General features: G+C 41.1%; 2 protein-coding genes across 5 annotated transcripts in view; one reads left to right on the top strand and one right to left on the bottom strand.

Annotated features, from left to right (window-relative positions):
* Positions 1 to 3,438, bottom strand: part of ELP2 (elongator acetyltransferase complex subunit 2) — a 43,520-nt gene extending 40,082 nt beyond the window's left edge. The window contains exons 1-2 of one of the 3 annotated variants that reach the window (XM_053206681.1): positions 3,148 to 3,438; positions 493 to 571 (exon numbers count right to left, since the gene is read on the bottom strand). In XM_053206681.1, the coding sequence (XP_053062656.1) occupies positions 493 to 571; positions 3,148 to 3,285 (217 nt within the window). In that variant the 5' untranslated portion in view covers positions 3,286 to 3,438. The remainder of the gene's footprint in view (positions 1 to 492; positions 572 to 3,147) is intronic. The other 2 variants (XM_027068782.2, XM_015082337.3) reach the window with 2 other exon arrangements.
* A 598-nt stretch (positions 3,439 to 4,036) lies between these two features.
* SLC39A6 (solute carrier family 39 member 6) lies at positions 4,037 to 26,330 on the top strand. Of its 2 annotated transcripts, none has more exons than XM_015082342.3 (10): positions 4,037 to 4,178; positions 6,022 to 6,753; positions 8,211 to 8,394; positions 9,641 to 9,810; positions 11,621 to 11,839; positions 17,257 to 17,362; positions 20,759 to 21,136; positions 22,333 to 22,413; positions 23,730 to 23,920; positions 25,041 to 26,330. In XM_015082342.3, exons 2-10 carry the CDS (start codon positions 6,031 to 6,033, stop codon positions 25,191 to 25,193), a joined length of 2,205 nt encoding a protein of 734 aa, XP_014937828.3. In that variant the 5' UTR covers positions 4,037 to 4,178; positions 6,022 to 6,030; the 3' UTR covers positions 25,194 to 26,330. The 2 variants fall into 2 exon arrangements, with proteins under 2 accessions (XP_014937828.3, XP_026924586.2); XM_027068785.2 differs by lacking the exon at positions 4,037 to 4,178 and adding an exon at positions 4,205 to 4,336.
* The last annotated feature ends 1,645 nt before the right edge of the window (positions 26,331 to 27,975 follow it).

Raw genomic sequence — 27,975 nt, 5'->3', positions numbered from 1 at the left:
ACTTTTTTATCTTTTTATGTTTATTTTTGAGAGAGGCAGACAGAGCATGAGCAGGGCAGGGACAGAGAGAGGGAGATACAGAATCAGAAGCAGGCTCCAGGCTCTGAGCTGTCAGCAAAGACGCAGGGCTCAAACCCTCAGACCGCAAGATCATGAGCTGAGCCAAAGTTGGACCCTCAACTGACTGAGCCACCCAAGTGCCCCTAAACTTTTTTTTTAATGTCACAAATAAAATCATAGCAAAGTCATACTTATTCAGCAAATTCTGTATTTGTGCATGGCTCAGAATGCTCTCAATAAGTGTTTATGGAATAGAAAATAAAATTATTTCAGAGTCCATAAGAATACCACAGTAGGTATATATAAGACATTTCAGCAAATTCCAAAGGATTCTGGAAGCACCATCTAAAAGCAATTCTTTTTAGAAAAATGACTAACCATACTTAGCAGAAAACAACTGAAAGTACCTTTAACAAACAGATGAATACTTACAACCATCTTGTTTACAAATCCACTGTACGCAATTGACCCGAGCAGTGTGACCATTCAGGTTGGTGATGACAACCCTTTCCTTTACAAAAGAAAACACCAGTTAGTAAATTACAAATTATCCTCCAGAGGAATTAATAAATTAATAAAAGTCAGATGTCAATGGTTTTGATGCTAATAAAAAGTTCAGGATTATTTCAAACAGAATCACTTCCCTTAATTCATAAACTCTAAACCATAGCTTAAACTATCCGTTCACTCTAATGTGTGCCTGCCTTTGTCACCACTCCATATTCTGGATGTTCCTTGTTCTCAGCACACTGAGCTCTCAGGTCGTTATCTGCTAGCTCCTCCTGACCACCTTGGTCCTTCTCTACTGGGGAGCCTGTCTGGATACCCCAGGCTAACTCTTTCTTGTGCTCCCACAGGTCTCAGGGCCTACTGCTACCATGCTTGTACCAATCTCGGGGTTTTACTGACCAAAAAAAACCCCTTAATAGAGAAATTCATGATTATTGGAGTCAAATTCATGGCTCTCTTTATATGCCATGGCTGATCAGATGTTGGGTCATCAGCCTTAAAGAAACAAAGTTACCAGGCCACAACTAAGGTCTTCAGACATGGGATCCCTTCAAGGGGTACAGTCAAGTTCCCAGCAGCCGCTCAGACTGTGCTTTCAGTAACATCCCTCCACACTTGGGCTTTATTTTACTTCACGCACTGAAGATATTAACTCTGTGCTACAGTGCCTTCCTCTTTAGGGCCACTTTCCCTATTTACTATGAACAGCACAAGCTTCCTATCTGCTTAAATGCCAACTGAAATTCAGATGTGAATGTGCAAAAACTGGTATATTTCACACATAAGTTATTTGAGGCTGTGAAACAATTTATAGTATTTCACGGTCTCTCTCACTAGATTAAGAATTCCTTGATGGGCAGGAATTATTACCCATTATCTTTGTGTCATCACCATCCAGTCCAGGACTAGCACAGAGGGTCCTCAAAAATCTGCTGAGTATCACACCAAAACTTTACTTTAGCATTTGACATGCTCTTATTCCTATATTTAATTTAGAGCCCAAACAACAGATATGTAACAAAGTACTTTTTAGGCCCAACATACTTCTTTTTTGGTAAGTTAAAATCCCCTAACATGGCCACGAGGCTATCATTAAAAGTAAAAATGTGATGGAAGACACGGGCACAAATACATTACGTGGCTGCAGAAAAATTGCCCTCTACAGCTGAGTCAGTCCTTGGTTGACTGTCTCAGTAAAGTTTTCCTTGGTTTTCCATGCTTCCTCCTGCCAGTTACGAACGCATGGCAGGGCATGGCGGAGCGCCTGGGTGGTTCAGCCGGTTAAACTCTTGGTTTCAGCTGAGGTCATGATCTCATGGTGAGTTTGAGCCCTAAGTTGGGGCTCTGCACTGACAACTCTGAGCCTGCTTAGGATTCTCTCTCTTGCTCTCTGCCCCTCCCCTACCACTTATGCGCACGTGCATGCTCTCTCAAAAATAAACATTAAAAAAAAAAAAAAGAATGCATGGCAACAATAGGAAACAAAGAGGCAGGAAGCCAGCTCAAGATACAGAAAACACAGCTATTTCATATATAAATTTGAATGTGAAAAGATTATGAGAATGAGATTTTTAATCAAATAAAGCAGTACAATAAGAAATACACAGAGCTATCTCCTGCATTACATTTTCATTTCTAGCACTCTACTTTTTACACTGAGGCTCCTTTTGAGAAGCGATACTAATTGCATCCTCCAAAATCAGACAGTGGGAATGGAGTCATAATAACTCTGGTAAGACTGCAAAAACTAGTCACTTGGAAAGTTTGGTTATGGGAGCCTGCGTGGCTTAGTCAATTGAGCTCTGGACTCCCGAGATTGAGCGCTGGACTCTTGATTTCCGGTCAGCTCAAGATCTCACAGTTGGTGAGACAGAGCTTGTGGTTGGGCTCCGCGGGCCGACAGCACCGAACCTGCTAGGGATTCTCTCTCTCCTTCTCCCACTGACACCCCCCCTGCATGCGTTCTCTCTCTCAAAATAAACATTTTAAAGGGGGAGAAAAAAAAGCCTGGTTAAAGCACCAAGAAAACAATCAATAGACTTGGTAAAGTTCCAAGAATATGTACTCCCTGCCCTATAACCACTGCTTAGGATTCCTAATCCCTTTGACATTTACCCCACCGGCGCCTTCTTTAAAATATCTACTCCCTAAGTCAAAATACAAGTAATATTTCTTTGAAACCCAATACAAGCTTGTTAAGTAAATCTGAAGGAAATACAGAAGTGAGGTACCACCTGTGATAATGGCTTTCATCCATACCTAAATGGCGAATCTTTTAAAACCCGAACTCATTAACAGTACGGCTGTTCCCACGGAAGTTTTCAGAAATGGCTGTCATTCATGTGGGGAGTTACGTGGGACAGGTGGGGGGCTACGTGAGACTAACAGGCTACTGGCAGTACACGGTGACCCCAGGCTGCCGCGGCGTGCGACACGAGTCCTGCACGCCCCAAGGCGACCCCTCGCCCACACACCCTATCTGCCGCTCTGCAGGAGTGTCTACAGTCTGGCCGCAGCGCACCCAGAGGATTCCGACCCCGAAGAACATGGAAACAGGCGTCCAGCCGCTTCTCTTACCTGAGGGTCATAGAGCACCACGGAACAGGATGTGCCGAAGGCCAAAAGTCCTCCGGGCCCGGAGTTCCAGCTCAGGGCTCCCCGCACCCGGTTTGGGCAGCAAAACACGTGAGTTACCTCCAGCACGGGCGCTACCATGTTGCTGGCTGGGCCGCGGCGGAGGCCTGGACGCGCACTTCCGCCCTCGGAGCGGAACTACCCGCGTGGTGGCCTTTCCTGCAGGCGTTATCCACACCGCTTTTCAGAGGCGTCCGAGGGCGGGGCGGAGGCGGCCACGCCCACGCCGGGTCCGCCCACTCTCCTGGCGCGATTGGTCTTTAGTGTCTGGGCGCAGTTAGCTACCGGCACTCTGTGCTGGACGGTGGCCCAGCACCCAAGCACAGGTTGCGTCGCAGGAACGAAGACCCGCGTGGAGTAGCTCAGGGTCCTCCACAAAGACCCGGGGCTCGTGTGCCGCGGGAGCGTCAGGAACGTCCCGCTGCCCCTCACGGCCAGGCTCCCAGCAGCGGACGGAAGCTGGCCGGGGGAACTCAAGAGCGCATCTCGGGCCTCAGAGCGGCGCAGGGCCGGGGAGAGGCTGGACGAAAGGGCCCCTAACTGGTGCCGGCTCTCACAGCCTGCTCGGACCGCGCCTTCGTCTCACCCGCCCCTGCGAGCCCCGCGGCGCGGGCGAACAGGCGGACTCGTGGATCCGCCTGACGGGGACGGGGTTCCGGGCCGCACTGCGCATGCCCTGCAGTCATGGCTGGCGGAGGCGGTGGTTCGCGGCGGCGCGCTGCGCGCGGCGGTAATTAGTAATTGTCCTCCTGCTCCTGGGAGGCGAGGCGCGTGGGGCGCGGCTTCCCGGTGGCTGCGCGGCGGTACCCCAGCCCAGCCCGAGGGACAGCAGGGCAGATGAGACCGCCGCTTCTCCGTGCCCTGTAGAGGCTTCTGAGACAGAAGCACGGACCGGTTCCGAGCCCTCCGGACCGCCCGCGGAGAACTGAACCGGCGCGCGGGGCCGGGCCGTGGGACGGCGAGGCCGCGGAGAGGTGAGTCCCGCAGGTCCGGGAGGGGACAGCGGAGAGGGGGAACCTCGCGGTCCGTGGAGGCCGGACTTCCCAGTTTCGGGTGCATAGATGGGTTGCGGAGTCCAGCGGAGGACTTTCGGAGGAAACGGTCTGTCCTGTTCATCTCATATTCGAGGAAGGTACTGTCGTGTTTAAAAATACGAAAGCCTTTGGAAGCAGTTTTGTGCCCTTTTTTCCCGTTTTCTCCACTCTCCCCTTTTTCCAGGCCCTTGTCTTTAGGTTTTCTTTTTTCTTCAACACACGCTGACTTGTAGGGAAGAACCGGCGGCCGGTCCTTGACCGCCCTAAGTAAGCATCCTCCCGGGAGAAAGGCATGGAGCTGCCCTCTGAGCCACCCATTTGTGTTTGTCCCCACCCACTCTGGTCCTTGACCAGACCAGATCTTCTGCGAATGATTTCTTAATCTTTATCCTTTGCATATTAACTGAATTCCCAAAACTTCAGGCCCGGAAAATTGTTCTTTGAGGAGTCTAGCCCTGTAAGGTGCTAGCCCTCCTAGCACTAGCTTTTCCTGGTGTAGGAGACGGCTGAAAGTGGTAGTACTAAGTTACCCCGTCCTTGCTCTCTAGCTCTAGAACCGACCTCCACCTCTTTGGCTGAAGGCAGGTGAATTTGGTCACAGTCAGCATCCATCATTGGTGCTGGACATCTGGGTCCTGAGATATCAGTCCTTCTGCTTATCTGGACTATACCTTCCCTTGTTTAACTGAGTTCTGCTTTTCAAGGCTCGATTTTTTTTTTTTTAATAAAATGGGATTTCTTTTTAAGATTTTTTTTTTAAGATTTAAATCTCTACACCCAACGTGGGGCTCAAACCTACAACCCTGAAATCAAGAGCCACTGAGCCACGAAGGCGCCCCAAGGCTCAACTTGATTCTTTTCCTGGAGGTTAGGCCTTTGTTTCCAAATACTATTGTGTGAATGAGTGATGATAGTCCATGATAAAATTTTTACTGTTTTATAGGAACATAACGATTTTTTTAATGAAGTTTAATTAGAGGTGACACACCTGTTGGGATGAGCACTGGGTGTTGTATGGAAACCAATTTGACAATAAATTTCATATTAAAAAAAAATTAGAGGTGACATTTTGCAGTCATTCAAGAGAATGAGATCAATCTGTATGTACCAACACTGAAAGGTGTCATTTGTTGAGTGGGAAAAAGGATCCGATTTGTGTCATTAAAGGACACATCTACTTGACTAGGGATAGAAAATATCCTAAGAGATATACAAGAAACTGGCAAATGGGTTGCCTTTGAGGAGTGGGATTGGGAGAGAGAAGACTTAAATTGATTTGTATACAGTTAAGAAAAGTTATAAATGTGAATTCTGAGATTACCGTTTCTACTTTTTTTTCCGATGTTAAAAGATTGTTTTATGAAAAAGAAAAAAAAAGATTGTTTTATGAAATAATAATGATGGTGGAGATAATTGGGTTTTGTTTCATTTTGAATCATTGTTCTTACCATAACAAATTACCAGTATGGCTGCAACCACATGAATCTCTCCAGTTTCTGCATTACTTGTTGCTTTCTCAGTGCTAATTATGGTCCCTTAGCACTCAATTGTTCTCCAGTTGTTTCATGTATATTCAAGGGTAGGGCCTAGAATTCTTTGTACTTTTGTATATTTCTTTATATTTGTATATTTCTTTATATTTTCACTGTATGTAGCATTACACTAACCATACTAAATGATACTCTGTAAACCTTGATTGTTCAGTATCAATTTTCAGCATGAAATTTCTTAATTCAAATTGTTTTAAAAGTGAAAGCAAGAATTTTTTTTCTGTTTTCTCTAGGAAGGTGCAATGGCGAGGAATTTATCTGTAATCTTGATTCTGACCCTCACCCTGTCAGTCACAAATCCCCTCCACGAACTAGAACCAGCAACTGCTTTCCCTCAGACCACTGAGAAAATTATTACAAATTGGGAATCTGGCATTAACATTGACTTGGCAGTCACCACACGGCGACATCATCTACAGCAGCTTTTCCATCGCTATGGAGAAAATAATTCCTTGTCAGTTGAAGGATTCAGGAAATTGCTTCAGAATATAGGCATAGATAAGATTAAAAAAATCCATATACACCATGACCATGACCATCACTCTGACCATGATCACCATTCTCACCGTAATCACGCTCCTTCCAATAAAAATAATCGGAAAGCTCTTTGCCCAGACCATGAGCCTGATAGTTCGGGTAAAGATCCCAGAAACAGCCAGGGAAAAGGATCTCACCGATCAGAACATGCTAACAGAAGGAATGTTTTAATCAAGGATGGTGTTACGGCTAGTGAAGTGACCTCCACTATGTATAACACTGTCTCTGAAGGAACTCACTTTCTAGAGACAATAGACACTCCAAAACCTGGAAAACTTTTCCCCAAAGATGTGAGCAGTTCTACTCCACCCAGTATCACAGAAAAAGGCCAGATGAGCCAGCTGGCCAGTAGGAAAACAAATGAATCTGTGAGTGAGCCCAGAAAAGGCTTTATGTATTCCAGAAACACAAATGAAAATACTCAGGAGGTAAGATGACTGCTTTTCATTACGCCTGCTTGTTTGTCCCATCATTGCCATTCTATCTTTAGCTGTAAAGAGTATAAAGTAAAAATAAAATGATGAATTACTGAAAAGGGAATGTCTGCTTTCTCATCCAGGCATTTGGTCCAAAAGTCCTGATCTCTACTGTGTTATAAACATTCCTGATACAAAACTTGGGGGATAGTTTTTTGGTAACGATGGTGCTGGCAGCTAAAACTATTCTCTAATAGAATTGAAAATGAGTGTGGAAGGCAGTTATCAGTTATTTTTGGAGTAAATACCTTTAAAAGGTGGATTTTGTTCATGAAAAGTAGAAAATGGGAGTTCACAAAAGCAGCAGTTAGAATCCATGTTTTAGGGAAAGGTGTGGCTGAAGACACAAAAGAAGGCAAGAAGAATAGTGTTACCTTTTTGGAAGAAGTATCTCTGTGGCTTGTGGAGTCCTAGCTACCAAGAACCATGCGGTGGACAAATTAAAAGTCTGGGCAGTGAGGTTCTGAATTCATGTATTTTTCTTAGACTAGACTTCCAGACTGTGCACAGTTTTCCTTGGCTGAGAGAGGTCAAGAACAAGGAATTAGTTGGTACACATTAATGATCAAAACGAACACTTCATCCAAATCATCATATGACTGAACCAATTCCAGAATAATCTTAATGGTCATTCCCATAGCAACACCGGTAATAAAGTTTGTTCTGAGTAGTATTTGCCAAGAACTGTGGGAAGTTAAAGTAACTTTACAGAAGATGAGAAACAGGTGCCATTGCCAATTTTGTGCATGTGTGAGAAGGGGCGTTCAGATTACCTAGAGGGGATTCTCTTCAAACTGAGCTTGTCGTCTGATTACGTTGTTGAAACAGCTGCCTGCTGGTACAGGTTTGTTTCATTAACCAGCCTTGCCCTCCACAAGAGTAATTGGCATAATTTAATCTCTCGTTCTTGTAGAGCTTTTGCCAGGGAGATAGAACTGAGCTAAGTTTTGCAAGTACAGTCATTGCTGGAAGAGCGACATGTTTTGGACTTGTTTAGGCCAGGTAGGGTAGCATTAGTACTAAATCAACATATTTCTCAATCTCTAATGAGTTCCCATCTCAAAATTAAAGCTCATTTCCTTAATAGGTTTATACAATGAGTTAACAGGCTTGTGAATGTCCATTTATCCTGAAGGTTATTCCGCTCAGGGCTTTCTCTCTAGGTGATTTAAACTGCTTCTCCCAAGAAGTAGGCAGAAGAAGTGGGACACCACCATTGTCACACAGTATCACCAAGAAGCTTGAGGCAAGTTCCAAAGTACTCAAAACAACAGTTGATGCTAATGGGTTGACTTGAAAAAATAAGGAAGTAGCTTCAGTGTGGAAAGGGTGTTGTATCATCAGACAATTTTTTTGGATTGTGTAATGGGAATGCTTTCTGGTGATTTTCACTGCTTTGTTTCCCACAGTGTTTCAATGCGTCCAAGTTACTCACGTCTCATGGCATGGGCATCCAGGTTCTGCTGAATGCAACAGAGTTCAACTATCTCTGCCCAGCCATCATCAATCAAATTGACGCTAGATCGTGTCTAATTCATACAACGAGTGAAAAGAAAGCTGAAATCCCTCCAAAGACCTATTCTTTACAAATAGGTAGGGTAGCCTTTCTTATGTAAAGATAATTTCAAGTAGGTATATTCATGTTGTCCTTTTCCCTATATTGACATGAATCCATTCATTTTCAGCCTAATCTTAATTGTTCTCTGCCCTGAGTGTGAACAAAGCAAGTTGGTTAGCCTTGCCTTAAAAACAAAAATATACTGTAAGTGAGGACATCCCACAGGGCCATCCAAAATTTGGGCTTTTTCTATGTTGTCACACTGTTTCAGAAGGTCAGAGTTAATATCTGCTGTTTAGGAGCCTAATGGTATGTTCTTATTAATAAATTAATAAACTAGGATAAGTTCTCTACTGTAGACCTGTGTTGCTCAAAAAGTATGGTGAATAGTTGCTTTGTTCACTGAAGAAATTATTGAATTCCTGGTTTCCTTCTCTTTCTTTCATTCTTTCTTTTTTTTTTTTTTTTTTAACTCTTCTCCCTTTCATAATTTAGCTGTATGGGAGTCGAAAAGCTCAGTTCCCAAATGATGTAGAAATCATTGTTGGTAGCAGTATTCTGCCCTCTTTTCACCCCCATCTGAAAGAGCTTTCCACTAGACTTACATTCTTTACCAGGAGGGTTCAGTCAGATTGTTGATTTGAGCCAGCAGCAGGTTTCTTGGTTATTGCTCTATTACCACAGCCCTCTTCCACTGAGTTTGTATTTCTTTAGCTTAAGAAATGCAACTTGGGGCGGGGTGGGGGGCGGTGAGGTAGTGCCCGGGTGGCTCAGTTGAGTGTCTGCCTTCAGCTTGGATCATGATCTCACAGTTCGTGAGTTCAAGCCCCACATCAGGCTCTCTGCTGTCAGTACGGAGCCTGCTTCAGATCCTCTGTCCTCCTCTCTCTCTGCCCCTGCCTCCCTCTTTCTCTCTCTTCGAAAATAAATGGATAAACTTCAAAAAAAAGAAGATTAAGAAATGCAACTTGGGGGTGCCTGGTGGCTTAGTTGGTTAAGCATCCAAATCAAATCATTTTCGGCTTATGTCATGATCTCAAGGTTTGTGGTATCAAGCCTCACGTCTCATTGGGCTCTTCACTGACAGCATGGAGCCTGCTTGGAAATTCATTCATTGTCTCTCTCTCTCTCTCTCCCCCTCCCCCACCCCCGTCTCACCCTCTCCCCCACCCCTGCTTGTGTGCATGCGTGCTCTCTCTCTCTCAAAATAAATAACTTTTAAAAAACTCTTCAAAGTTTAACAATTATATAATTTTCCTTTTGCTGTGTTTTATTTGACAGCCTGGGTTGGTGGCTTTATAGCCATTTCCATCATCAGTTTCCTGTCCTTGCTGGGCGTTATCTTAGTGCCTCTCATGAATCGGGTGTTTTTCAAGTTTCTCCTAAGTTTCCTTGTGGCACTGGCTGTCGGGACATTGAGTGGTGATGCTTTTTTACACCTCCTCCCACATGTAAGTACAGTCACTTGTCTTATTAGTATATTGTATTATTCAACATTGAAAAAATTCAAGAACTTTTGGTTTGTACTAGAATTCTTTGTGTTGGTATATATAAAAGGTTAGAGATTTGGTTTAGAAGAGTTGATTTTAAAATACATTTGCTGGAGGGGCGCCTGGTTGGCTCAGTCGGTAGAGCATCTGACTTGGGCTCAGGTCATGATCTCACAGTTCACGAGTTCAATCCCCACATCGGGCTCTGTGCTGGGCTCAGAGCCTGGAGCCTGCTTTCGATTCTGTGTCTCCCTCTCTCTCTGCCCCTCCCCTGCTCATGCTCTGTCCCTCTCTGTCTTTTAAAGTAAAATAAAACGTTGAATAAATAAATAAAATATATTTGTGGCAGTGCCTGGCTGACTCAGTCCGAAGAACATGCAACTCTTGATATCAGGGTTGTGAGTTCAAGACCCATTTTGGTTGTAGAAATTACTTAAAACTTAAAAAAAAATTTTTTTAGGGGTGCCTGGGTGATTCAGTCAGTTAAGCATCCGACTTCGGCTCAGGTCATGATCTCATGGTTTGTGAGTTTGAGCCCCACGTCAGCTCTGTGCTGACAGCTCAGAGTCTGAAGCCTGTTTCAGAGTCTGTGTCTCCTTCTCTGCCCCTCCACAACTCATGCTCTATCTCTTTCAAAAATGAATAAACATTTTAAAAAATGTTAAAAAAAATTTTTTAATAAAATTTAAAAAAAAACTGGTAACTGAAAGCTGCATTTTTGTTCTAGATCTGCATATATGTTCATGGTTTGTTTTTTGCTTTTTTTCTTTAAGGGACTTTATTAAATAAAGAATTTAACTTTTTGGACCCAGTTAATAGAAGGAGACAGATTCTGCTCAGATATTATTACTGTGATAGATTGCAACGTGAATTATCTGCTTACATTAGTGTATTTGCCACAGAAATATAAACTGATTCTCTATGTACTCAAGAAACGAATTTTCCTTGAGAGTTGAACTTATAAGATTCACACTCATTGACACAAGTAAATTCTTAAATTATGTAAAGTTTATTTGATAGCTCCATTAAATACTTAAAATAATCGGATCTCATCCTTTAAATTTTCCTCAGATGTTCATAGGTAAGCAGGGAAAAAAATCATTCTTAGAGTACTACATATATTTTGCTGTGATAACTTCCCCGGGCCCCAGAAGGCACTTGTTCAGGAATACCTGCTGCACCAAGCAGCTGATGCATAGGGTGCCCCGTGCCCCACCCCCCATCTTGTCTCGGCTGGTGTGCTCCACACTCAGTTGCCTGACGCGCAGTGGTGGCAGTTCCTACCGCACCCAGCTGCGGACTGCTGGGGCCACACACCTGGATCTCAGGTACCTGCCAGGGCCCGTGATACACACGGGGCTTCTTGTAACCACAGTGACAGGACTAGTGTGGGCTTTTTCAGTTTGGAGTGTAGACAGTAAACACTGTATGTCTGTTAAATCTGGCAGTTCCCTGCTATTTGTGGCCCTGGTCACTTGTCAAACATTGAAAATACCCGTTACCTATGTGAGAGTTATTAAGGAAGGTATCTGTCTTCACACTAAACAAATGCAGTCTGTTAAGTGCCTTAGCACATGGTACATTAAGATCTAAATTGCTAGCTGACTGCGGGTCATTTTTTTTCATGTATTGAACTTCCCTCTGAGCTCTGAAGTATCCCATTACTTGACTAATTCTGAATGTTTTCGTATTTGACCTTATTATCTTGGCCAGTTTTTCTGACACGTGTGAAACTAATGAATTTATAAAACACACATTGTTTTCCCTTTAGTCTCACGCAAGTCACCAGCACAGTCACAGCCATGAAGAACCAGCAATGGAAGCAAAGAGAGGGCCACTTTTCAGTCATCTGTCTTCTGAAAACATAGAAGAAAGTACCTATTTTGATTCCACGTGGAAGGGTCTGACAGCTCTGGGTGGCTTGTATTTCATGTTTCTCGTCGAACATGTGCTCACATTGATCAAGCAATTTAAAGATAAGAAGAAAAAGGTAAGAAAAAGTACTGTGTATTTACTATACATCAGACATTTATTTGAGTAGTACTCTAACTAGACTGTTAGCTGAGCTTGTCCAGGGGGTGTGATCTTCATTTGAGAGGAGTTCAGTACCCTGAGATAGTTTTTGTTCCCAGAGGCATTCATATTATTGATAACCCGGGAGTTCTCTATTTTCAGTGTTCCTTTCAAACTCAGGCGAGGGTAAGAACTGCAAAGGATGAACATCTGTATAAACGACCAAACGAGACACACGCAGAGCCTTAAAGCCTTAAAGGTCAGAAGCATCACGATTATGGCCTTTATAGTGGCAATGGTTTCACAGGGATATATACCCAAGTTCATTGATTTATATACTTTAAATATGCACAGTTTTCAGTGTCAATCATACCTGTCAGTAAAGGTTTGCTTGTGTTTTTTTTTTTTTTTTTTAATTTTTTTTTTTCAACGTTTATTTATTTTTGGGACAGAGAGAGACAGAGCATGAACGGGGGAGGGGCAGAGAGAGAGGGAGACACAGAATCGGAAACAGGCTCCAGGCTCTGAGCCATCAGCCCAGAGCCTGACGCGGGGCTCGAACTCACGGACCACGAGATCGTGACCTGGCTGAAGTCGGACGCCCAACCGACAGCGCCACCCAGGCGCCCCGGCTTGTGTTTTTTTAAAGAAGCATTATGGATACACTGTTGGTATTTATTGGTAGTTAGCGTTAACTGCTTGATTAACTTTATTCACCCAGTAGCTGAATATTCTGTTGCATTTAAGAGGGTTTGTGACTTTCACAGTCTTGTCCTTTGCAAATTGACACCAGAAAGTAGTATGAAGGCAAACAGTAGACTCCTTATCTCTGGTAAAAACACCCAATGTGTCGCCTGTGGTTATCTGCCACCTCTCGTCTGATGTGACCAGGCAAGTCAGTCAAAAGACTGTCTTTATGGAATCCTGTAAAAATGGCACGTACACATCTTAGATGTCTTAATTAATATAAAACATTCATACATTCACATTCTGGTCATTTGATGTTGACCAGGATTTTGAGTTGGAGTTCCGTATGACCATTGTTTTCCTATAGCCATGCGACTTCATCCACAATCTCCAATTTCAGTTTCTCTCAAGTTGAGCAAGAGGTTATACGTTAGCAAAGCTATTCGAAGGTAGAGTTTAGGTTTTGTAAATTTTTAAAGTTTTATGCAGTGGTTGCTTTACATAACTTGATAGTCTTTTTTTTTTTTAGCGCCTTGCCTTTGAATCTTTCAAAAGCATTCAACTTAAGGTTTCACAGATGTACCTATTCTCACCATCATTTCACAATTTGAGCTGTACATAATTTAATTGTGCAATTACAATAACAAGTATAACTGGCATGAAGAGGTTTGAAAACGAACATAGTTGTTCTTGCTGAACACAGAGCTCCCTGTGGGAAACAAGTGCGTGTGTGACCAGGAGAGTGCCTCGTTCATCCTGTGACTATTTGCCCCGATAGATTTGACATCCACTAAAATCTCAAGCTATAAATTTTGAGCCTTCTCCTTGCTGGACCTAAATTTAGTGGAAAGAAAGGAAGTAAGAATAGCTTGTTCATTCTTAATCCAGGAGTCCTCTTCCACGTTCCCATCGTCCCACGCACTTCCCTGGGACTAATTTGAGGATATATCCTACTTGTTTACATTCTCTGGAATTCTTTCCTTAGAAAAACAAATGATCCTTTTTAGTTTTCTTTTGGAAGAGGTGGGGTTTAGAGGTCTCTTTGTATTGTTGTCTCCCTGGTTCAAATGCCATCATTTCTTTAACATTCTAATTTCAATTTAGCTTTCAAATTTACCTAAAGATAGCTTTTCTTTAATCTGGTACTCTTTAATATGAGACTCTTAAGAAGTAGGTTCTCTCTTATTTAATAGAGAACAATTATTTTTAAACTCCAGGTTATAATTCAATGAGTTGTGAAATCAGTCTTCTGTCATCACCAATGTTTTTAAATTATTTTTCTGTTTATTCATCTTAGAAAAAGCACAAGTGGGAGAGGATCAGAGAGAAGGAGAGACAGAATCCCAAGCAGGCTTGGCACCATCAGAGCAGAGCCTGATGTGGGGTTCACACCCATAAACCATGAGATCATGACCTGAGCCAAGATCAGGAGTTGGACACTTAACTGACTGAGCCACCCAGGCGCCCCATTACCAATGTTTTTAAATGCATCAGTGATATTACGATGTATTATGTCTTTTACTATGTACACATTACTTTGGCTTGTAGTCAAAGAAGCTTGATGATATCTTTTCTAAAATAGTTTCTACTGGAATATAAACTGTTAAGACCCAGGACCTCTGCCACATCTCCAATGCCTAGAATGCCATCTGGCACATAATAGATACTTAACAAATATTTGTTGAATGTATAAGAAACATTAAATAAAAACTCTCCATTATATGGTGAGTGTTGAGAGCTTCTTCAGCCTCATAACAGGACATTTTACCTAGCATTTTCCTTAAGATCCATTCTGTACTCTGGACGATTCCATATATCATACTATGTATGTCAATCTGAAATCTCTATATGCAGACTAGGTTACATCTCATACTTTATAGATAGTTGGGCCTTTATAATAAGTTCAACGTCAAAACCTTTTTTCTACCAGTGAAGGTTATTGCTCACTCTAGGAACCTGAAAGTCATCTATAACATCTCCCTTATCCTCATATCCAAGCTAGTTTTAAATACATCCACAGTCTTTCAGTTTCTCTCCCTCTTCTTTGCTATGATGCTGGTCTAAACCATGCTTATCTCCTACCTAGGTGTTAGCAGTCACTTCCTAACTGGACTGTCTACATTATTGTATTGTTTTCTTCTCCCAGTCCAGAACAGAGCAGGCAAAGTGATTTGTTTAAATGGAAAATCTGGTGAAGTTGTAACCACCACTGAAAATCCTTCCAGTGACTTGTTGATACTTTCAGAACAGAGTCCACACTTTTAACTTGATTTGCATTGTCTAGCTCTCTTTCTGCCACCCAGCCTCCTCTCTAGCCCCGTCTCTGACCTACTAAGCCCCAACCACCTTACGTTGCTTTCATTTGTGGGGTGGGGTGGGGCTGGCCCTTCCTGTTGTAGGGCCCTCCCACCTGCTTTTTTCCCTGCCTGGAGTACATCCACCTCTGCACCTCCACAGCCACCCCACCCCCCACAAACTCCTGCTTTCTTTAGGTCTTGGTATAAGTATTGCTTTCTCAAGGAAGCCTGTCCTGGAACTTAGTTGCGTCTTGTTATACACTCTCATAGCACTATGTGTTTTTCCTTTATAAAACATATCGAAAATAGCAATTGAAGAATTGTTTAATCATTGTATCTGTGCAGTCTCCCTTCCCGTGGGTGATAAGCTCCATGAAAACAGAGACCAGGTGTATCTTGTTTTATGCTATATTGCCAGCACTTAGCATAGGGAACATTATGGGTCCCCAATACTTACAGAATGAAAGAATTGGTTAAACTGTAGGTTCTAGGGTGAGTCATTGCCCAATAAGAAAGCATTAACTGAAGTGATATAAAATATCCTGAATTCATCTCTTGTCACAAATATTGAAGTACTTTCTCTGTTTAAGGCATTAAGCTAGGGGTAGGTATAAAGATATGTCTGTGGAGACTCCTGGGTAGCTCAGTCTAAGCATCTGACTCTTGATTTCAGCTCAGGTCATGATCTCAGCATTCTTGAGATCAAGCCCCGTGTCCAGCTCTGTGCTGACAGGGCAGAACCTGCTTGGATTTTCTCTCTCTCTCTCTCTGTGTGTGTGTGTGTGTCAAAATAAATAATCATTAAAACAAAAAGATGTGGGGGCCTGGGTGGCTCAGTCAGTTAAGCGTCCAACTTCAGCTTATGATGCTGACAGCTCGGAGCCTGGAGTCTCAGATTCTGTGTCTCCCCCTGTCGCCAACCCCCATCTCAAAATTAAATAAGACGTTAAAAAAAAAAAATGGGAGCACTTGGGTGGCTCAGTTGGTTGAGCGTGCAACTTTGGCCCACGTCATGATCTCACGGTTCGTGGGTTCGGGCCCCGTGTCGGGCTCTGTGCTAACAGCTCAGGGCCTGGAGCCTGCTTCAGATTCTGTGTCTCCCTCTCTCTCTGCTCCTCCCCTGCTCACACTCTGTCTCTCTCTCAAAAATAAATAAAGATTTAAAAAAAATTTTTTTTTAAAGATGTGTCTGTATGCTTGCCTTTAAAAATGTATAAGAATGTACAGATATTTTATATGCTGTCACCAGAATGAAATCTCAGGTCCAGTAGTAATTAAGTCATATTCAAAAGTACTGCAAATAAGAAATCTATTATTTGTGTGACAGTTTTGAATACTGAATATTGACAGATGTTGAATGTCATTTTGAATATTACCTTCTACATGAGTAAATCCTGCATAGGCACCAATGTTCAAATGGTGACCATTATGCTTGGGCTCAGAGGTAAGGATAATATCTCAAGAATGGTATTGAGGTGGTTAAAAAATCTAATAAGTTTAAGGCTAACCAGTAGAGATTTGTTGAAAAAAAGAAAGCTGGGGGCACCTGGGTGGCTCAGTTGGTTGAGTGTCCAACTACGGCTCGGGTCATGATCTCACAGTTTGTTAGTTCGAGCCCCGCGTCGGGCTCTGTGCTGACAGCTCGGAGCCTGGAGCCTGCTACTTGTTGTGTGTCTCCCTCTCTCTCTGCTCCCCCCCTGCTCACATGCTGTCTCTCTCTCTCTCTCTCAAAAATAAGTAAAGATTTAAAAAAAAAATTTTTTTAATAAAAAAAGAAAGCTTGTTAATGGTGTTTTATTACAGGAAAAGTATTTTAGTTTTAATAGGAAATACTTAATCAGTGTTACAGTATAGTTTCAGGTTATAAAAAGTATGGGAAATATGTGGTTTCAGTGTCCAAAAGAGGAATGGAGAGAGAACCAAGTAGTTGGTTAGCAGCTCACTAAATGCTGGAGAAAATGTCTCTAGTTGATTCCAAATTGATAGCCTGGGGCAGAGTTCAATTTTAATGTGTGTATGAATCATCTGGGCATCTAGTTAAAATCCCTATGTTGATTCATTAGGTCTGGAGTGTGGCCCAAGATTGTTCATTTCTAACAGGCTCCCAGAGCACACTTAAAAGTGGATGACATGGGGGACATTGAGAAAGATGACTATGTGATTTTGCAACATTTCCTATTATTGGAGCTTTGACACTTCACCTTTCTGAGCAGTTATTATGTCTAGAACACACTACTAGGTGCTGTATAAGTTAACTATAGGCCCTGCCTGCCTTTGGATGACTTTTATTCCAGTAAAGTTCGGTTTACTGTGTTGTCTTTTTCTGAATCTTTTGCTTAACTGTTTGTTTACAGTTGTACACCTAAGCAAGTCAACTGTTTTAAAGTATGGCTTTCCCTTGCCATTTTAGAATCAGAAAAAACCTGAAAATGATGATGATGTGGAGATTAAGAAGCAGCTGTCCAAGTATGAATCTCAACTTTCAACAAATGAGGAGAAAGTAGATGCAGACGATCGTAAGTCTTAACACATCTGAGGGCTGGAGGTAGTCGATTGCTCCGTGATTTACAGGCAGCTTAGACTATCTGGAAGAGAGGGGACTATGTCCCTTTTTAAATGTTTTCTTTTTTACTTTTGAAATATCTTATACCTTTTCTTCTTAATTGTAAGTTGTTTATATTATATTTATTTTTCCAAAGGTAAATTCAGACATACAGAGAAGTTTCAAGAATAATACAAAGAATTTCTGTATCTCTTTCATATATTCCCCAGTTATTTTACCTACGTTTATCATTCTATTTCTCTGTGAGTACACATACACAATTTTTTGCTAAACCATTTGAAAGTAAGTTACAGATGAGATGTCTGTGTATCCCCAAATGCTCAGTATGTTTTTTTTTTTTAAGTAAAAGGACACTGTGTTCTATAACCACAGTTCACTTACTGAAATCAGGAAATTAATGCTGATACTATGCCATTATCTAGTCTCTGTAGATATCACTCATGTTTTTCCAGTTGTCTTAATGACTCCTTTATATTCTCCCTCCACCCAAAGAAAAAATTGGTCCAGAGTATAATCCAGAATCAAATGTTGCGTCTAGTTGTCCCCCACTTGGGGTTTCTCTCTTTTTTTTTTTTTTTTATGATTAATTGATCATTTTGGGCAGGAATACCACAACGTGATATTGTATCCTTTTCAGTGACATGATGTGCCACCTAACATGATGCTCCACTGTAAAGTTCCTATTTTTCCTGTAACTTGACTATTAGCTTGGCATTTCTTGTTAGACAGATTGAGTTAATAAATTTTTAAACCAGACTCCTTGCCATGAACTCTCTTTCATTGTTCATTGTGTCCAGTTTCACTGGCCTTCTTTTCATTCTGTGAGCACACCAGGTTTATCTCGGAGCCTTGCATTCGCTGTTGTTTCTTCTTGAAAGCCTCTTAATCAGATCTTCACACAAATTCCTTCTCCCATCATTTGGGGGTCAGAGGCCTTTCTTGATCACCAAAAGACAAAGGTTTCCCGGTCACTGTCCTTCACATTAACCTTTTCTGTTTTTTTCCATGCTTTCTGGTGCCTTAAATGACCTTATTTATACATGTGTTTCCTTATTAAATATGGCTGTCACCCCACAAGAACGTAACTTCCTTGAAGCTAGAGACCTTGTCATGCTCCATTCCATCCCCAGTGCCCAGCAGGATACTGGCCAGTGTAGATGCTCACTACATAGTTGCCAGCTGACAAAGGAGAAAAAACTACGTTTTTGCTACCGCCTACTTGTAAGGTTTCCTGTCCACCCTTTGTTTTTTCACATGTTTTTTTCTCTAAAGAGTAAGTGAAATGTTCTTGCTCTTTTTCTTGTGTCTCTTCTCTCTTCAGCCTTTTTAATGGAGTCCAGTGAAATATGTAACATTGAGCAGAAATAGCTGCCCTAGGATTGGACCACAGGGTCAGAATGTTCCCAAGAAAAGTGTCATCAGTGGACAAGACAAAGAGAAAAAAACAAAACTTTATTGTTGCAGTTTAATTTACTTCTCTTTGCACAATAAATGGTCCTTGGTGATAATTGTATTTCAAATACAGTACTTGTTTTTCCTTGAGCTTTGCCCTCAAAACAGAAGAAGTTGGATGATATGATTAAGCATGTTTTTTATTTCCAAATTTCAGTATTTTTCTTAAATGTTTTTCTAAAGTATGTGGTGCTTTTATAATCAGGAAAACAGTCATCTTTCAAAAATGTAAGGAGGCAGATATTACACTGTATGTTAACTAACTGGAATTTCAATAAAAACTTGAAAAAGAAAAAACAAACGTAAGAAGGCAGAAGAAATCAAGGAAGAATCTGAGCGGTTGTTACTGAAGGCTAAAGTTTAAAATCCATTCTTAATCTGTGAGACCATTTCTTAAAATTCAATAAAACCTGTTGATGTTTGTATTTTCTTCTTTCTTTCTTTCTTTTCTTTCTTTCTTAATTTACATCCAAGTTAGTTAGCATATATTGCAATTATGATTTCAGGAGTAGAATCCCATGGTTTATCCCCTACATAGAACACCCAGTGCTCATTCCAACAAGTGTCTCCCTTAATGCCCCTTACCCATTAGCCCATCTCCCCTCCCACGACCCCTCCAGCAAACCTCAGTTTGTTCTCTATATTTAAGAGTCTCTTCTGTTTGTCCCCTCCCTGTTTTTATGTTAGTTTTGCTTCCCTTCCCTTATGTTCATCTGTTTTGTATCTTAAATTCCACATATGAGTGAAGTCCTATGATATTTGTCTTTTTCTGACTGGCTCATTTCACTTAGCATAATATCCTCTAGTTGCAAATGGAAAGATTTCATTCTTTTTTGCCAAGTGATATTCTATTGTGTGTGTGTGTGTGTGTGTGTGTGTATACACACACCACACTTTCTTTATGAATTCATCTGTCAATGGACGTTTGGGCTCTTTCCATACTTTGGCTATTGTCGATAGTATTGCTATAAACATTGGGGTGCATGTGCCCCTTGAAAACAGCACACCTGTATTGTTTGGATAAATACCTAGCAGTGCAATTGCTGGGTTGTAGGGTAGTTCTATTTTTAATTTTTTGAGGAACCTCCATACTGTTTTCCAGAGTGGCTGCACCAGTTTGCATTCCCACCTACAGTGCAAAAGAGATCCTCTTTCTCTGCATCCTCACCAACATCTGTTGTTGCCTGAGTTGTTAATGTTAGCTATTCTGACAGGTGTAAGGTGGTATCTCAGTGTGGTTTTGATTTGTATTTCCCTGATGATGAGTGATGTTGAGGCTCTTTTCATGTGTCAGTTAGGCATCTGGATGTCTTCTTTGGAAAAGTGTCTATTCATGTCTTTTGCCAATTTCTTCACTGGATTATTTGCTTTTTGGGTGTTGAGTTTGATATACTGTTTATAGATTTTAGATACTAACCTTTCATCTGATATGTTATTTGCAAATATTTTCTCCCATTCCTTAGGTTGCCTTTTAGTTTTGTTGTTTGTTTCCTTCACTGGCTGTGCAGAAGTTTTTATCTTGATAAGGTCCCAATAGTTCCTTTTTGCTTTTGTTTCCCTTGCCTCTGGAGATGTGTTGAGTAAGAAGTTGCTGCAGCCAAGGTCAAAGAGGTTTCTGCCTGCTTCCTCCTCGAGGATTTTGATGGCTTCCTGTCTTACGTTTAGGTCCTTCATCCATTTTGAGTTTATTTTTGTGTATGTAAGAAAGTGGTCCAGGCTCATTCTTCTGCATGTCGCTGTGAAGCCTGATGATGTTTTTCATAAGCTTCACTCTGTTTAGTACTTGCCATGCTCTAAGATCTTTTTGGACTTTGTCAGTGGGACTGTTTGAAATGTGTCCAGGCACATTAACAAAGTTTTCTGACTCTTTCCCAATGTCCTTTGTGTTTATACCTAGGACCTGAAGGCTATTTACGAGCAGACTCACAGGAGCCTTCCCACTTTGATTCTCAACAGCCAGCAATCTTGGAAGAAGAAGAGGTCATGATAGCTCATGCTCATCCGCAAGAAGTCTATAATGAATATGTACCCCGAGGGTGCAAGAATAAATGCCATTCGCATTTCCATGATACCCTCGGCCAATCAGACGATCTCATTCACCATCATCATGACTATCATCATATCCTCCACCACCACCACCACCAAAACCACCACCCCCACAGCCACAGTCAGCGCTACTCTCGGGAGGAGCTGAAAGACGCCGGCATCGCCACATTGGCCTGGATGGTGATAATGGGCGACGGCCTGCACAATTTCAGCGATGGCCTGGCAATTGGTATACATCTACATAGTTGCTTGTTGTTTGACTCTGAAAATGTCACATTAAACTACCAGTCCAATTTTAACAAAGAATAGGTTGATTTTGATAAGGCTGTTAACTTCTAAGATTATCAAAATGTTATTTCTTCTGTAGCTACTTCGACAAGGAAGTTCTCAATAAATACTAGGTAAGGTTAAGTGCTACAACTGCCTAGCCCATTACCTAACTTGTAACTATCAACAGTTGTTTTAATTTGCAGTCTTAAGATCAAGATCTAATGTGTACAGAGCATGTGTTTTGGTTTTGTTTTTGTTTACATTTAAGTTCCCTTATCTATAAAATAGTATTAAGGGAAGAGAATTTTCATCATCTTTTATACCAAAATCATCTTGGCATGTCTGATAAGTTCAGTTACGAATCTCTATCCAAAAAACTAGTTTTTGCTATTAAATTGTTGTATCACAATCGAGAGATAATAGAATACTTATGAGTTTAGTAACTTGATGCTGGAAGGAGCAATGGAAATGATTACTGGTTAGGCAGCTGAGGCCTGGCAGAGCGAACCACCTGCCCCAGGAGGTAGTGCTGTTGTGCAGCCGGGCAGATGCGCCCAGGCCTTGGCCCCCTGGAAGCCTGGTGCTCTCCCTCCTGTATGTACTGTGCACAGCATGAGCAGCAAAGGAGGACGTGCAGGTGCTCAGTCACTCTGTATAAGCAGTCAGTTATATATGGTGTTAGCTTTTAAAATGGGGGGAGCCATTTGTCCTAGACTGTCCTTGGTAGACAATGAAAGAATGAACGTAAACAAGTCTAATTACATAGTGAATTCTTCTGAGGCCAGCGAAACATATTTGTACTCCTGACTGCTGTGTTTTCTTTTAAACCTTTTAAATCAGTTTATTTTTTACATAAATGTTTTACGTGGTTGCAGTTACTTCCCAGGTCTGTGGGAAGATCCTCTAATCACTCTGAGGCATAGGGGAACTTTCCCTTCTCTCTCGTACCTGCTTATGCTCCACTGGGAAATGTAAACCTAATGGAATGTAATCTAACATTACTTATAAAGGAGATACGGAGTACAGCTGGGAAAGTTCTGTTTATTTACGACCAGAATATGGTTCACATCTTTTACCTTGTTTTGTAAGCTGGTAAGTTGTTTTTAAAAACACCCACAATATAATGTAGCCAAACTTTCTCTGATTTTTACCCAGGGGCTGCTTTTACTGAAGGTTTATCAAGTGGTTTAAGTACTTCTGTTGCTGTGTTTTGTCATGAGTTGCCACATGAATTAGGTAAGAGAACCACATAAATGGCATTTTCCAGGGGGATGAAGTATCCTAGTATTGCTGGCTTTTGCTATTCAGAGTTCCAGCAAACTTCTTTGTAACTTTCATGCCTTCTTAGAAGTCTGCTAACCTGTCTAGCTTTCTTTTCTTACTGAGTACAAGTTTGTTTCCAGCCAGAACTCTGACCCTATAAGTTTAATTACACAATTGTCCATGTGGGGTTGCCAGAGAGAAACCTGGGTCTCCTCCCTTGTCCTCTTTCCCTACCACATATCTTCTTACACCAGCATGCTGGTGACATCAGTGATCATTATCTTCATACCTACAATATGAATAAGACCACAGGAATAAGAGTCATCTTTTGTTAACAGAGTATAAGTTGGCAAAGAGACTTGTTACAGCTGAAGAAAAGGGAAGTTGATGAATTATGTTTTGAATATTTTTCTCTTCTGTCACCAGGACTTAAAACCTTCCCAGAGTTGTTCTGGATCCCAGTTCATGTCCTTGTTTTTCTTTTTACAGACACATATTTGCACACACCTGTGATGCCATTTTCACTTTTGCTCCTTGGCATGTGTTCTGCCATTCACAAGGCCTCCCATCTGCCTACTCAATGTTTATGATCCTCAACATCTGGTTTATGTTCCACATTCTAGATCCTTCATGTTTCATTAAGCCTCTCTCAGCTATTCCTATCTTAATTTGTCTCTTTTTCTCCTTTTATAACTGGAACATTAGACTCTTTAGCTCTTAATTATAAATTGCCTTTATCATATGCTAATCATTTCATCTGTTCTCCACTCTCCTCTTCTTGATGGCCAGTTACAAGCTTGTTGAAGACAGTGCAAGACCACAAATAGTAGGTTTGTGGTATTTATCATTCATCGACAAAGTGAAAGCCATAAAAAAAACTGGAAAAAAATAATTTAGGGGTCCTGGGTGGCCTAGTTGGTTAAGCATCTGACTCTTGATTTCAGCTCAGGTCATGATCTCAGTTTGTGAATTTGAGCCCCACATCAGGCTCTGTGCTGATAGTGTGGAGCCTGCTTGGGATTCTCTCTTTCCCTCTCTGCCCTCTCTCTCTCTCTCAAAATAAATAAATAAACAAGCAAACAATCACAAACTTAAAAACCAAAATCTTAATTTATAGAGCTGTTAGGTGATTTACACTAACACTGTTAACCCCTGGGTAATTCTTAAGTTTGCTGCTTTTTCTTTTCCCCTCAAAAAAATTAGAGAATTTTGTAAATTGGGAAATCTGTTGGGTTTGTGTCTTAAAAGTGATTTTTCATTACTTTGTCCCTTTTTGTTTTCTATGAAAGGTGACTTTGCTGTTTTACTAAAGGCTGGCATGACTGTTAAGCAGGCTGTTCTTTATAATGCTCTGTCAGCCATGCTGGCATATCTTGGAATGGCAACGGGAATCTTCATTGGTCATTATGCTGAAAATGTTTCTATGTGGATATTTGCACTTACTGCTGGCTTATTCATGTATGTTGCTCTGGTTGATATGGTAAGTTTTTAAGAAGTTTAATTATAGTGTTGATTAATGATAAAATAGAGAAAATGCTCAGTGAAACCTTATTTTTATAAAGGCTTTAGATTAAGGGGCATCTGGCTGGCTCAGTAGAGCATGTGACTCTTGATCTCAGGGTTGTGAGTTCAAGCCCCACATTGGGGATAGAGCTAACTTTTTAAATAAATAAATAAAAAAGCTTTATATTAAATGCCGTAGTGATAAGGGAGTCTATACTTTAGTAAGGTAACATAGAAAATACAGGCTCTTTAGAGTTTATCTTTTTGGATTATTGATCACAAGCACATTTATCCTAATGTGTATCAGGATACACAGAAATATCTACCCCTTTCTGATGTGTCTTCTTGAAGGTAGAATCTCAGTAATCAGGTATTGAATTGTGTATAGATTTGTAGGAAACCCAGCACATGTCACATTTTGTTGGCATGCTGTGTATACTTGAGAATGTTCATAAGTTTCTTACTAATGGACAAAGGAGTTACTTTTTTTTTTGTCACCAAAATCCACACAATAATCCCAGCTAATCTGCCGAACTTCTATATAATGTAAGAGTTCCAGATCTCTGAACTTAGGTGAGCTATATGTCATGTTCAGTTCAGCTATACACAGTAACTGAAGCACCATAATCAGTATAGCTCTTCATCTTCTAGTGGAGCAAACTGGACCAATAAAGACTGTGGCTTGTTGAGCATACTGTGAATAATCACTATTAATTAAACTGCTGGGAGGGGTGCGTGGGTGGCTCAGTTGATTATCAAGTGTCTGACTCTTGATTTCGGCTCAGATCATGATCTCGTGGTTCGTGGGATCAAGCCCTGCATTGGGTTCTGCGCTGACGGTGCACGTGCTCCGTATGCACGCACTCTCTCGCAAATAAGCATAAAAAAAGATAAAACTGCTGGGAAATGCTGTGTGGCAGTATTAGCTAGAGTCAACATGTCCTGTTTTAAGATCCTGTTTTAAGGAGTTGACTCAGTATATCCAGCTACGTATACAACTAATATTACCGTATACTATATACTGTATACTGTTCTGTAATAAAAACAAATTTGTGGTTCTGAAAACTTAAATGTTGCCCTTTTTTTTTTTCTTTAAGGTACCTGAGATGCTGCACAATGATGCTAGTGACCATGGATGTAGCCGCTGGGGATATTTCTTTTTACAGAATGCTGGAATACTTTTGGGTTTTGGAATTATGTTGCTTATTTCCATATTTGAACATAAAATTGTGTTTCGTATAAATTTCTAATTAGGGTGTAAATTCTAGAGTAGCTTAAAAAATATAGCTGTCTGTAGTTTGAATAGGTCATAGGGAAATGAGAGTTCTTACGCTGTGATACGCAGACTTTACGGTTAGTGGATTTTGTGTGTTTTTTTAATTGAGTATTTCCATTTGTTGTGCTTTATAAGGTCAGTTTTGGTGGTAACATAAAGGTACGTTTTAATATTTAAGTTATTCTATTTTGGGAATATGAGCTGTATGTGCAATTTACCAGTTTTACCAGTTTATTGTATAAACAAGAGATTTGGCATGACATATTCTGTATATTTCAGGAAAAATGTCTTGAATCCTTTTTGTAGAACTAATCTAACACAGCAAGCCCCGTGCTGGATGTCAGACCTCTGAAGAACTGCTGGCGTTGAGGAGCAAGGACGCACACAAAGCCTAAGATACCAATAAAGCTCGTACTGAATTTAAGCTAAGAAATAAAAAGAAGAATCTGTAAGAATAAAGAAGACACAGATGTCTTACCCAAAAAAGTCACAAAACTAGTTATAAAAGAGAAGGAAATTTTTGAATTAAAAAAAAGCAGTATTAGTATAGAGTACACATGCATAAACATTTTTGTCAGAGTGAAATAAACCACAGTGAGCACTTTTTACTAATTTAGTTGTACATTTAACTTTGTATAATACAGAAGTCTAAGTATATTTACTGAGCTCAAGCATATATAGCTTAACCAAGAAATTGGAATCTTAAAATATTTGTATGGAGATATACCGGATGAGTACGAGTAAGTTTATGTATGGTCAGAAAACTTGGCTGTTGAGTGCTCTGGTTATCTGGTTTGCCAGATGTCAGCATATTAGAACTTTGAGATACGTAAAGACCTGAAAACCATTCTGAGTGTAATTTGACTTCTTGGATTCAGAAAGTACTTTGGTATCTTTCAGTGCTTCAGTGTTGTCACTTTGAGCAATTACCATGTTTATATGTAGTACTTTAGACATACTAGGGCTGTCTGTGGCATTCTCTAGATGTTGCTTTTCTACAAAATAAATCCCCCATGTCAGCTTGGTATCAGATACCTGATTTTCTTTTCTTTTACCGTCGTAACCATTTGTAAGTATACAGTTCATTAAAGTATATTCACCCTGCTGTGCATTGGGTCTCCAGAGCTTTTTCATCTTGCAGAACTGGATCTCTACACCCATTAAATAACAACTCCTCATTTCCTCCTTCCGCAGCCCCTGGTAACCACCATTTTACTTTCATCTCTGTGAATTTGAGATGTCTAATTTTAAGTACAATCCAGATTATAGTATACTTATCAACTCATTTATATTATTAGGTGGCCTTAACTCCGTTTGAAAATCTTTTCCACCAAGACAATGATCCACAATCTGTTCCAAGCTGCCCCTAGTTTTTCTTTTATAACAACCAGGGCCTTAAGCCCGAGAGGAATTGATACCCTACGTTCTAGAGAATCAGAAGAAAATTGGACAAAACCCGATGGCCTACTGAGTCAATTGGACTATCATTTCTATTCCCCAAACCAAGTGACAGGGATGGATATGGGTAACCAGAGAATGACTTGGATTTAGGGTGCCTCAAAGCATGACATGAGGCGTCTCCTCTAGTTCAATGATTACTGTGCTTCAGACTTCTGCCCACAGACCTACCTTACTGCTACTACTAAATCACTGCAAGATGAGGAAGTTCTGGAAGAGCTGGAAATGTTCCTTGAGTTTGGGGAACACAGACTTCATAGACTCTGAAGGTGGAAGGTGTGCAGGACCAGCCCACAAAACAATGAACTGGAAATAATTCCTACTCCAGGTTAAACTCCTTTGTAGATCTGTGGAAGATTTAAGTAGTTTCCATGGCTCCATATGGGGGAGAATGGAGATGAGAAGAAAATGTAGGGGGGCGCCTGGGTGGCTCAGTCGGTTGAGTGTCCAACTTGAGCTCAGGCAATGATCTCACGGTTTGTGAGTTTGAGCCCCACGCCGGGCTGTGTGCTGACAGCTTATAGAGCCTGCTTTGGATTCTGTCTCCCCTCTCTCTGCCTCTCCCATGCTCATGCTCTGTCTCCCTCTGTCTCTCAATAATGAATAAATGTTAAAAAAAAAAAAGATGTAGGAGCTGTAGAATATGAAACAAGCTGATCAGGCAGGGAGTGGGGGAAGGGTAGGGAAAACTTAAAAGACTGATAGAAAAAGGCACAAGTAATACCTTGAATGAAAAATGCATAGAGTAGATTATGTATACTTGAAAACTTTATGGATTAATTTTCTGGAAAATGGCCACTCAAGAAAAAAATAGAAAGTCAATTACTGTTAAAATAATCCTGTCAAAACTCCCGCCTTCCTCCTCCCTGACAAGGCATTGTTTGCTGTGAATTTTACCAAAACTTCAAGCAGCACATAAATCCCTAGGTTATTTATTTAAATAGCTTCTGGGATGAGAAAAAAAGAATGTTCACAATGTTAATTGAGGGTAGTGTAAGCTTGAAATAAAACCGTGCTGGGAAAGGCAGTCTACCTGGTACCCTAAGACTCCCTACATTCTTGCTAGCTAAGTCAAGAATGGAGGACCCTGACCACTCTTTGCTTGGGTCATTTCTCAGTGAACAACATTGAAGGATGAGGTCAGAGACAAAGATCAGGCTTATATATGAGGTGAATTCCCCAGGTTCAGCTGCTGCACAGATTTATACCATGTACAACATCCACTGGAGACCTTTCACTTTGCTACTGTAGGATTTGGGGTCAAGAAGTACCAATGCAAATGCTTGCTATGCTGTGAG

Source organism: Acinonyx jubatus, chromosome D3, assembly GCF_027475565.1.
Source record: "Acinonyx jubatus isolate Ajub_Pintada_27869175 chromosome D3, VMU_Ajub_asm_v1.0, whole genome shotgun sequence".
Lineage (NCBI taxonomy): Eukaryota > Metazoa > Chordata > Mammalia > Carnivora > Felidae > Acinonyx > Acinonyx jubatus.
The sequence above is the reverse complement of the archived record's forward strand: the minus strand, read 5'-3'. Positions and strand labels throughout refer to the sequence as shown.